Consider the following 12,355-nt stretch of genomic DNA (forward strand, 5'->3'; position numbering starts at 1 on the left):
TAAAAATTTCTTTTGGATATTTTTAAAAAGTTTTTTTCTTTTTATTATTAGAAAAAGACACGAAAATACAACACGATTAACACGATCGTAGATGACATAGAAAAATACAAAAAGAAAACTTAGCTCAGTCTCACTCAGTTAAAAAATTCCTTAAATCTATTAACACGCGACTATCTTTAAAAAATACTAAATAAATTACTTAGAACTTAAGATTCTTGTTTACTACACTACATTTTTTTTTAAATTAAAGAAATTAGATGTATAGGAACAATCAAAGTTGAAAAAAAAAATTAAAATTATATTGTTATCAAACATTGATAGACATCTTTGTTTTTTGAAAAGGATTAAAAAAATATATCACAAGAAAGTACATAAAAAATTCCTAGTTTTAAATAAAACTCAGCTTTAGACTGAAGATTGAGGAAATAAAAAATTAACGTGTATCCATAGAAATATAAAGGTTACTTATAAAAAGTAGCTACAACACTAATAATAAGTCTTATGGAATAATACTTTTTTGTTCATTTTTAGTTTTATTTCCTTACCTTGAGCACTGGGAGTTAGTTTCTTTTTGTCGGAAGACAAACTTGGAAGAGAATATTTATTTTGGGAATGTCTCGTTATATCTCCTTACTTTAAAATCTTATAAAAAAACTTAGTTAATAGGTTTACCAAGCTTACTTAGTTAATACTATCAAATTAACTCGAATGACTTATAGAGTTAAAAAAGAATTAAAAACTACAAAGATGATATATTTTAATAAATAATTAACCTTTCAATACTTTCTGGTTCAAAGTTTAGAGATATTTCTATTTTTAATTGTTATTCAGCACTAGATTGTTATAAAACTAAAACTAACACTAAATCTAGAACTAGAAACATTCGGGTTTAGCCGTCTTAAGAGACGTGCGGCTAAACCCGAACGTTTCTAGTTCTAGATTTAGTGTTAGTTCTAGTCACAGTGCTAAGTAGTGTTAGCTAGCAGTAAATATCACTACGTTCAATATTTTTATTGAACTAAAACTAGAACTAACACTAGACCTAGAACTAGAAAGTATTGGGTTTAGCCGTGCGTCTGAGGACGCACGGCTAAACCCGAATATTTCTAGTTCTAGGTCTAGTGTTAGTTCTTGTTTCACACTAGCACTATCACTAGAACTAACAAAAGACCTAGAAATAGAATCATTCGGGTTTAGCTATCTTGAAAGACGTGCGGCTAAATCCGAATGTTTCTAGTTCTCGGTCTAGTGTTAGTTTTGCACTAACACTATCACTAGAACTAACACAAGACCTAGAATCATTCGGGTTTAGCCGTCTTTAGAGACGTGCGGCTAAACCCAAACGATTCTAGTTCTAGTGTTAGTTCTAGTTTTAAATGTTATGCAGCGCTAGACCAAGAACTAGAATCATTCGGGTTTAGCCGTCTTGAAAGACGTTCGGCTAAATTCGAATGATTTTTAGTTCTCGCTCTAGTGTTAGTTCTAGTATTGTACTAGCACTATCACTAGAACTAACACAAGACCTAGAATCATTTGGGTTTAGCCGTCTTTAGAGACGTGCGGCTAAACCCGAACGATTCTAGTTCTAGTGTTAATTCTAGTTTTAATTGTTATGCAGCGCTAGACCAAGAACTAGAATCATTCGGGTTTAGCCGCCTTGAAAGACGTGTGGCTAAATCCGAATGATTTCTAGTTCTCGATCTAGTGTTAGTTCTAGTATTGTACTAGCACTATCACTAGAACTAACATTAGACCTAGAACTAGAAACATTCGGATTCACACGTCTCTCAAGACGGCTAAATCCGAATGATTCTAGTTCTAGGTCTTGTATTAGTTCTAGTGACAGTGGTAGGTAGCGCTAGTTAGCATAAGATATCACTATGTTGCATACTCTTATTGCACTAAAACTAGAACTAACACTATAGACACAGAACTAGAAACATTCTAGTTCGAGGTCTAGTGTTACTTCTAGTTTTAATTGTTATTCAACGTTAGATTATTGAATATTTTTATTGAACTAAAAGTGGAACTAACACTAAACCTGGAACTAAAACTAGAAAGTTTCAGGCATATACTGAAAGGTTAATGTAGTTTAAAATTCAATTTAGAAACTCGTAAAATAAAAAAAAAAAGATGGCACAATTTCATTTTTTGATTAAAAACCTCATTTTAATCCTTAAATTTTAAAATTTTTAATTCATTGTGTTTGCGGAGGTAATTGGTTTTGATTAAGCGCTTCCAAAAAATGCGGAGCAATATCATTGACCATAACCGCAACGTTTCCGGTTGTCGTATTAACCGGTTGCGTTACGTTCGGGAAAAACGGCAAAATAATCGTGTTATTCACATTATTGATATTCGAAAAATCTATGCCGGGATTAAACATGTATTTATCTTCAATAATCGGATATTGCATAAACGTTTGTTGAAGTATCAACTCTTCCGTTTTACTCAAAACTAAATCCGACGTCAATTCCGTTTGTGCGTCAACCGGAACGACAACCGAATTTAAATCTTGAGGTAAACAACAAGATTGAGGATCGTTAACGTTTTCGATTTGAGTTGAAATATTTTCGACACGGTTATTTTGGGTTATAATCGGGAGTTGTTCGTCCGATTTTTTTATTGTGTTCGTTTCGGGGGTTTCTAAATTTTTACCGGTTTTATGATCGACTTTGTGCCTCCTTCTGATATGTTTTAACCAATTTGGGTAATTAGTGAACGTTCTTTCGCAATATTTACAAACGTAGGGTCTCTCACCTGTATGGACGTTATAATGTTGCTTTAATTTAGTACTGCTTAAAAACCCTTTGTTACAATAAGTACAAATAAAAGGACGTTCTTCAGCGTGAACCATACTGTGTACTTTTAAACAACGCTCGGTTTTATACATTTTATTACAAACCTCGCATTTAAAGGGGCGTTGATCGCTGTGGAAACTGTAGTGGCGAGCTAAATGAGATTTTTCAGCGAAGCTGTATTTATAAAAAAAATAATTAATTTTTAAATCTTTTTTGTTTAAAATGTTATTCATAATTAATTGTTTTACTTACGTTTTTCCGCATTTATCACATCGATGAGGTTTATCTCCTGTGTGTTGTTTGGCGTGTTGTTGCATATTAACTTTTTGGGTAAAAGTTTTTCCACAAACATCGCACATAAATCGTCGTCCCAATCGATGCACATTCATATGTGATGTAAGCCCCCCTCGTGTGTGTAAAACTTTTCCGCAAACAACGCAGGGATAATCCTCTTTAATTTCGCTTTGGTGTTTCCTTAAATGCATTTTCAACCCAGCTTGAGTCATAAAGTTTTTTCCGCACTCTTCGCATGAGAACGGCTTAACTTTGCCATGTTTACTAATGATGTGGACTTGTAAAAGACTTTGTAGGCAAAAAGCTTTGGTACATTTTGTACATCTAATAAAAAAAAATGATTTTTTAGGTTAATGAGAAAATTGGGAGGAAAGTGTATTTACTTGTATCTTCCTTCGGTGATGTGGCGATAACAATGAGAACGAAATGTGCTGTATTTTTCGATGGTTTTATTGCAAAAAGCGCAGGTGTAAACTGGGGTTATGTTGTAAGTTGAGGTGTAATGTTCGTCGAATTCTGCTCTGTATGGGAAAACTTTTTCGCACATGTTGCATTTAACACCCCAATGGGAGCGGAATTCTTCTTTTACGTTGTCGATCATTTCCAAGCTTTCATCACCTATAAAACATTATTTCTACGTAGATTAAATTGTATTAATTTCAATATGGATTTAACATGGCGCAGAGCGGTGCGATACAAAAGATTGTAAAAAGTGCAATAAAAATGTACAGACTGGATTAAAGTGCATAAAATGTGGTGGTTTATCACATCATAGTTGTGTGAAATATTTAAAACCGGTTGAAATAATTGACGAAACAACGATAAATTGCTGTGAGACTCACGAGGAAGAAATAAAATCAGACGACGACCTCGAGTTGTTTTTTGGCAGTGCTGTGGATGTCGGGGAGATCGGTGGTAAAGACATAATACACTTGAAGGATTTATTAAAACATAAGGACTATATAATTGGACCGCGTTATGCATCACTTGACTAAGCGACAAATGAACAATGTTGAGAAAAACGGGATTTTCGTTTTCATCTCTCTAAAAATATGACTTCTCAGAATCGACAGGCTCAAACTATTGAAAATTGTTTGGTGCCTATCTATTTTTATCACAGAACACTGATGACAGCCATTACAAGCACAGAATCCGCTTGGTTAGTTGTTTTACGATTATACAGGCTGTTTCTGTAAGTAGTGGCATAAATTTAATCACAAATACTAGAGTCAAAAATTTTTGAAGAAAATTATCTAAAGTTTGATTTTGGACTTTTCAACTGGTGTCTATTTTATATAGAATTTAAGTCTAACTAGTTTCGGCCCTTGGCCACCTTCAGAGACTCTACAAATAAATTAACATCCTTCATCCTATCCATTTTACAAACAAGTTTCTTAATATTTCTTTTTCTTTTGTAAAAAAGATCACACAGCTAAGTCGAAATCAGATTATTAGTTACTAATTTACAAAATTAAAGTTTAAAAAGTTGTAAAATGAAATTAAGGACGAAGTGTTACAAGTTTACAGGTTAAAATTTAAGAATGCTCTTTTTTAACATAAGAAATATTATGAAACTTGGGAAAAATTCAAGAACCATCATGTGGCTTAAAAATCATTTCAATTTAATCAATGTAAAATGACCCAAAAAAACGCGTTAAAAATGAAAAGAAAGTGGTGAAAAGTGACTAGATTAACTTCAATTATAAAACTTCTATAATATGATAACTAACTTCAGGTTTAAAATGTCAACCTCAATTTTGACATACAGGGTGTATCTAAATGACGTGCCCAAACTTCAGGGGGTAATTCTTTAGGCAATTTTAAGAGTATTTTCTCATATAAACTATCAGCGATTTCGACTCCCCTGCGGAGCTACGCCCCTTCAAAAATGGCGAAAAATTTTGGTTTATTTTATTTTTCCCGAAAACCATTAACACCAAGAAAATGAAATTTGGGAAATATGTTTAGCTTATAATAGGGCATGTTTCGAGCCTATTTGTACTTTCAATCTTCCCTTCTAAGTTACTAAACATAACCCCCCCGTTCAATTTTTGTCTAGATCTCTTTTATGGCGATGATAAATACATTGGAAATATTTTATTTAGATAGACGAAAATATTCTAAAACTTTTTTGCCTCTCTGATGTTCTTCGAAAAATTAATAGTTTCTGAGAAAAAAATTAATTAAGCAAACACTAACTGTTAAGCTGTAGCGTTGTTAATCGAAAGTTGGAATGAATTTATAAAGAAAAAATCTTAGCAGGCTTAGCAATCTTTGTCAGAAATATTTTTGACGTTTAAATGTCAGTGGTTTTCTTACTATTATTATTGTTTTATTTAAAATTTTGAAACGTTGAGTGAACGAGCGTAAATGCGGTAGAACTTTATTCATAAATTAATTTGAAAAACAATAATAATAGTAAGAAAACCACTGACATTTAAACGTCAAAAATATTTCTGACAAAGATTGCAAAGCCTACTAAGATTTTTTCGTTAAAAATTCATTCCAACTTTTGATCGACAACCCCGTTGTTGAACGGGCAGTGTTTGCTTTATTATTTTTTTTCTCAAAAATTAGTCGTTTTTGAAAAAATTTTAGAGAGACAAAAAAGTTTTAGGATACTTTCATCTACCTATGTAATTTTTTTTTAATGTATTTACCCTCTGCATAACAAAATTTTAGCAAAAATGCAAAGGGGATGGTTACGTTTAGTAGTTTAGAAGGATAGGTTGAAAGTACAAATAGGGTGAAAACGTGCCCTACAACCAGTTAAACATATTCCCCAAATTTCGTTGTCCTAGCGTTTATGGTTTTTGAGAAAAAAAAATTAAACCCAAATTTTTCGCCATTTTTGGAGGGGTGTAGCTCCTTAGGGGAGCCCAAGACGCCCATGGTTTATATATCAAAGTACCCTTAAAATTGCCTAAAGAATCACCCCCTGAAGTTTGGGCATGTCATTCAGGAGAAGATTACAAATTCACACCCTGTATTTGTAATCTTCATTAAAAATCCTTTAAAATGAGTAGAAACGCGACATATTTATCTTCAATATTAATGAAGTTATGGTCAACTTCCGGTTAAGAATGTCAACGTCAATTTTGACATATTTGTAATCGTTGTGAAATATCCTTTAAAATGAGTCCAAACATGATACGTTTAATTCTAATATTACTCGTGATTTTGACATATTCTTAATTTTTATAAAATGTCTTAATATTAGTCACAAAAATCTAAAATTATGGTTGGTATTAATATTTAAAAATTAAATTGCTATATTCATTGTTGCTAACTTCGGGTTTAATGTTTTTTATTCTAACTTTTTTGTTTTTTTGAGATAAGTCCGTCATCTTTGGACTCATTTTAAAGGTTTTTTAATGAAGATGACAAATCTGTCAAAATTGACGGTGACGTTTCAAACCGGAAGTGATTGTATCTCCATTAATATCAAAGTTAAATATGTCGAGTTTGGACTCATTTTAAATGATTTTTATGAAGTTGACAAATATGTCAAAATTAATAGTTGAAAGTTCGAACTTTTTGGTTTTTTGAGAGAAATGCGTCGTGTTTGGACTCTCTTTAAAGGTTATTTTATAAAGATTCCGACTATAATAATAAAATTAAAGTTGACATTGACAACTGAAAGTTTTTTTCACGACTAAACCCGAATGTTTCTAGTTCTCGTTCTTGTTTTAGTTCAATAAAAATATACAACACAGCAATATCTTATGGTAACTAACGCTACCTACCACTGTCACTAGAACTATCACTAAACAGAGAACTAGAAACATTCGGATTTAGTCCCACGTCTCTCAAGACGGCTAAACCCGAATGATTCTAGTTCTAGGTCTTGTGTTAGTTCTAGTGATAGTGTAAAACTAGAACTAACACTAGACCTAGAATTAGAAAGTATTTACTAGAATATTTCTAGTTCTAGGTGTAGTGTTAGTTCTAGTTTTAGTGCAATAAAAATATGCAACATAGTGATATCTTATGCTAACTAGCGCTACCTACCGCTGTCGTTTGTAAAAATAACTTAAATTCTATATAAAATAAAAGACATAAACTTTTAATTTTATACTAACATCTAGAAAACAATACTGGTCCGAAATTGTAGGTTCATCTATATTTTCTATTGTAGAATTTCTTGGTGTATCCCAGTGTCATATCTAAGTCGGTTCTTAGACGTATGATGCAAATCGGACTTGCAATTGTATAACGTGATTGGCGCTTAGCTTTATCCTTTAAAACGAATGGTATTTTAGGTCTTTCGGTATTCTGAATTTTTTTCTAAGATAAGTTTATACCTTTACCTACCAGACAGCATGAAAATCTCTAAAAACGATAAAATGTCGCTTAGTCAAGTGATCTATAACGGGGTTCAATTAAAGACTTACGTCCATATATCGGTAGTTTGAAACAACAGATTTTCCTATTAAATAAAATAGCGAAACTGACCCTAAACAAAAACCAGTTCCTAAGAGTGGAATTGAAACTGATTTGATTTCAGAAACCTCAATCTTACTACAAATTTTAAAAAAATTATTTGGATGTTTTAGGAATGATAGCGTCAAATAACAAAGATTCTCGTTCATACACAATATATAAAAATTATAAACAAGAATACATCTCACTTATACAACAGGTCGCTGACAACAAACCACTACCACTAGAAGACGAAAGAATAATCATGATGGATTAATAATAATGGAATTAAATCCAAAGGCTTTTAGTGATTATTTCAAAAATGAAATAGAAAAACTTCTTTCAAATATGCCACAAACTACAAGGCAACCTGATTGGTATTCAAACAACATAAAAATGAGTTACTTTCATGCTATTTTAACAAAACAAATACAATTGAAATACAAAAAATTATAAAGGAAATGAAAAATAAAAAAACCGTAAATTTTTTTGGACTTACAGCTCATGTAATAAAAGAGTGGGTGACGAAATATCTGAGGTTTGAGCTACGAGATACTTTATTTTATTTTGTTTCTAAGAATAAACAGTTTAAATTCAGAGCTGCATTTGATAAACATCGGGTGTTAAGAGGTAATCGATTGAACAACTGCTTGGATGTGAATTCTGGTTCCCATGCACCTAAGATTGAACTTGGACTTGTTGTTGTTTGCATAAAGTATAAACTCACAAGGAAGTTACTCGTAAGAATACTGACAAAAAATGCTTGAGCTTTTTGAATAGAAATTTGCAGACATCCCTGTAACGCACATTGCCCAGGACATGAACAGCACTTCGTTGCAGTTTGAAAATATGTGCGCTAGAAGGGCTATTACCCCATACCAAAATGCAGTAGGTTGCCATGGAATGGACCAACGCGCGATACGCCAACTTGGATACATCCAGCGAAACTGTACTCATCAGGAGTCTCAATGCAAAAATATTACGACTTATCTTTACTCCTATTATGGTAGCATGATCATCAAATTTTAAATTAGGTGGTGTAATACAGGGTGATTCACATAAGAACCTGCTCTCCCCCTGTACATATGTCCCTGCTCTGCCCCTGTACATATGTCCCTGCTCTGTGTCGGTTCTTATGTGAATCACCCTGTATAATATTTTCAAGATCATTACACATACAGTATGTCCGCAAAGTAACGGATATAGGCGATAAAATCATTATAAACGGTTTATGGTAAAATCCCTGAAACGGGTCTAAAGATTTAAATTTTTTGCAATAGTTTGGTACAGATTTTAAATTTCTTCCGCCATTTGTAAATGAGTTATGAGGTCATCGAAATTTTTTTCAACTGGTAATCCCCCATTTTTATTACGGAATATGAAAGAGGATTTTTTTCTAAATCTAGTACAGTCAATATTAATATTGGTTACATAACAACATTTTCAAGAAAAATTACTTTAAAATATAACTACTTCAGATTTGTTGACATGATGAAAATAGCAGTAGCCATGAGTAACTAGAGTAACCAATTATTTTAAACAATTTCCTAAGTGTCAAAAACTGATTTAGCAAATAGTTCACCTCTTTAATACAACATATCCTGATCGCCAACTTATTGGCCAAAGTATGGTGAGCCTAGTTGGACTAAATTTAAAAAGGATGGGCATCTCTCGAAGTCTGGCCTACTATACCTTTCAGGAGAAGTTCAATAAACCGTGGTTTTGGCTGGCCAAGAAAATCATCATGTTACTATAAGGAGTATTGGGTCTAATTTAAACATTAGTAAATCAACGGTTCACAAAATTGAAAAACCCGCAAAATATCATTCCCATTAAGTAAACCTCATTCACGAGCAATGAATTGTAGTTTTTATAACAAAAATTTTGCAACGATGACGAAGACTTTGTCCAATATGCACTAAAGATTTGAGGAAACCTAAACTGGAAAGAAATAAATTTTTTCAAAACGATGTCATTCCTTCCATCCCGGTAATGTTGACCCAACTCAATTCCAACGGCAGTTTATTCCAACAAGATGGCGCGGCACCATACTTCAAGACGTTTTACTAAATTAGTTTTTGACACTCATGGAATTGTTTAAAATAATTGGTTGCCATAGTTACTCATGGTTACTGCTATTTTTATCATTTATACAAATTTGAAGTAATTAAACTTTAAAGTAATTTTTCTCGAAAATTTTCTTATGTAACCAATATTAATATTGATTGTACTAGATTCAGAGAAAAATCCTCTTTCATATCCCGTAATAAAAATGGGAGCCAATTGCCATTTGAAAAAAATATCGGAAAATTTTAATCTTTACACCCGTTTCAGAGATTTTTCCATGAACCGCTTATTATGATTTTATAGCCTATATCCGTTACTTTACGGACACACTGTATATTTCAAGAATATTTTATAATGGTGTAAATATGTATGCGAGAGAGTATATTTGTGATTTTAGAGTAAAGTCAAATATGAAAATGATCCAAAAAGACGTTCAAGGCTGAAAGAACTTGAAGGTCATGATCAACGAAATAACTGATATTTGTTATGTTCTACAAAAAGTTGACAATTTGACCGATGAGGAAGATATTGATGAAGAAACTATCGGTGGAATACAAGATTTGCCATACTATTGCCAGACAATGAAATTGCAACAATGTTGCCTGACGTCGAAGTTGGAAAAGTTCCACAAAATTGCGCAATTGAGATGTAGGTTGATTTACTAAATCAAGAATTGCCGCTTACCACTCAATTAATCAAATTGCCGGTTTTTGAAGATATTACCTGGTGCAAATAAGCTTGTGTTTGATGAAAGCGTCATGCAATGTATTATTTCAAATTTCATAAAATGTTCGAGAGATTATAATCGTCCTCAATTTAGCTTAGATAACGATTTAGAAGTTTTTTTTTAGGTCTACTAATTTTCAGAGGCAAGAAAAATATACATTTAGCAGATAATGATCAGTTGGATAAGAATGATAAATTTGCTAAAGTTGAATGGTACCATACTTCGATCGTCAGTCAGCGAAAAACAAAATCTTCGGAATTATTGAAAATTTCCGGATATTCCAAGACGTCTTTAGGAGATTCTGAACATCTCTAAATATCTTTGAATATCTTTAGAAATTCTCTAAAAGTGTTTTGGAGATTTTGCAAAACCTTTGAAATTATTAAAAATATTCTGAGACAAGTTGGATATCTTTGAATCTCTTTAGAAACCATCTAAACTAAAACTTTTGTACTTTGTGTAAATCGTTTGGAGATTTTAAAGATTTTCTGAAGTTTCCAAAACTTTTTGGATTTTCTAGATATCACTGAAAACCTTTAGGATACCTCTAACACTCAAGACAAAACACAATATCAGCTATTCTTCAAAGCTAATTTCAGACTATTAAAGTATATAATAAGCATACTTGCTTTTTTTATTTTGGAAGATTCCATATTGATTGCAAGATATACATTATCTAGCAGTATTTTGGAGATTTTGCAAATCCTTTAAAGATTTTGAACGTTTTCTGGATTGCTCAAAACATTTTTTGCATTTTACAAAACGTTTATCTATGTTTATCTCAAGACATATGATTTTGTCCATTACAATATTATGAGAGAACAGAAGTGAGTTGAATGAACTTGGAAAAAATCATAGTTATAATACTTGAAACAGGGAAACTCTGGAAATACCTTTACATTGTTTGAGTGTTACCCAACAAAATATTAACTATTACAGTTTTAAGTTTTATAATAAGAATATGTTACTTGAAAATAACTTTTATTCTTACTCTTTGTATTTTGAAATGTCTTTAATGTTAACTGACTATGTTATTGAGCAATAAATATTATTACCTTTATCATCAGCATACCCTCGAAAAATATTATCTTCATCAAAATCCTTTAAAACTTGATCACTTTGTGGCAACTCAGAATTGGAATTAAAAACATCTTTCTCAGTGGGATTCTCCAAACTAGTAGCGTCTTCTTTATCATCTCTAACTGAAATTTCCTTCTTTTTAGTATTTTTTTGCGGGGCATGTGATTTCCTTTTATTTTTTCTCCCACTTTTCTTCCCGTTTTGAGAAAACTTCCAAATTTCACTCTCAACATCAGCAAGATCAAACCCCAGATCGTCATCGAGGTTATAAGGAACATTTACATCAACAAATTCCGTTTTCATGAATGGTTCGCAATCATCTAAACTTATATCAGGGATTTCCACCTTTAAGTTAATACTCGAGGTGAGTTCTTCAAAATCTTCTTGTTTAATTCCAAACATTTCATCGTTTGATGCTTTAACGGGCACTTCAACACCTTCTAAATGACGCATTTTTCGATTTTTTTTCAAATAAATTAAGTGTTTATTGTTTACATTCGATGTAAACAGATTTTTAGGTTAGATTTGAAGTTTAAAGCGATATTTTAGGTTATAATTTAGTTCCTATTACGCGGTTTCTTCGTATTTGTCCAGTTTATTGAGATTATTTTCTTATCTTATCTAAACGATGCAAAAACGCTTTGTTATGGGACATCAAAAGCGGTTAAAAAGGGCTTGAGAAAACTTTTTCAACTTACCAGTTAATATAAGCGTTCTTTGTATTGGGAATATTATAAATAAACACCGGTGAGTTACTTTTAATGGGATTTACGGTGATATTTTTGGCTTATTTGCTTCATTTCAACGATTAGTTATTGAGTTATTAAAAGGGTAAACAGTTCGGGAGCCATTTTACAAAGTTTTAATTCAATTTAATGTGTAGGGTGTTTTTTGTTTAAGGGTTGGTATGAGCCATTAATGACATTTATTTAAAAATTAAATAATTTTTTTATATGCTATTATA

The 12,355-nt window shown here is 31.9% G+C and overlaps 1 protein-coding gene across 3 annotated transcripts; it reads right to left on the reverse strand.

Annotated features, from left to right (window-relative positions):
• Nucleotides 1–17: 17 nt before the first annotated feature.
• On the reverse strand, nt 18–12,265 carry LOC111415233 (zinc finger protein 480-like). Of its 3 annotated transcripts, none has more exons than XM_023046797.2 (5): nt 12,090–12,265; nt 11,367–12,012; nt 3,479–3,713; nt 3,054–3,419; nt 18–2,975 (listed from the first exon to the last, which is right to left on the reverse strand). In XM_023046797.2, the coding sequence occupies exons 2-5, from the start codon at nt 11,842–11,844 to the stop codon at nt 2,198–2,200; spliced, it is 1,857 nt and encodes a 618-aa protein (XP_022902565.2). In that variant the 5' UTR covers nt 11,845–12,012; nt 12,090–12,265; the 3' UTR covers nt 18–2,197. The 3 variants fall into 3 exon arrangements, with proteins under 3 accessions (XP_022902565.2, XP_071051419.1, XP_022902566.2); XM_071195318.1 differs by having other exon boundaries at nt 11,367–12,007; nt 12,090–12,259; XM_023046798.2 differs by having other exon boundaries at nt 11,367–12,030; nt 12,090–12,259.
• Between the last annotated feature and the right edge of the window lie 90 nt (nt 12,266–12,355).

This window comes from Onthophagus taurus, chromosome 3 (genome assembly GCF_036711975.1).
Source record: "Onthophagus taurus isolate NC chromosome 3, IU_Otau_3.0, whole genome shotgun sequence".
Classification (NCBI taxonomy): Eukaryota; Metazoa; Arthropoda; class Insecta; order Coleoptera; family Scarabaeidae; genus Onthophagus; species Onthophagus taurus.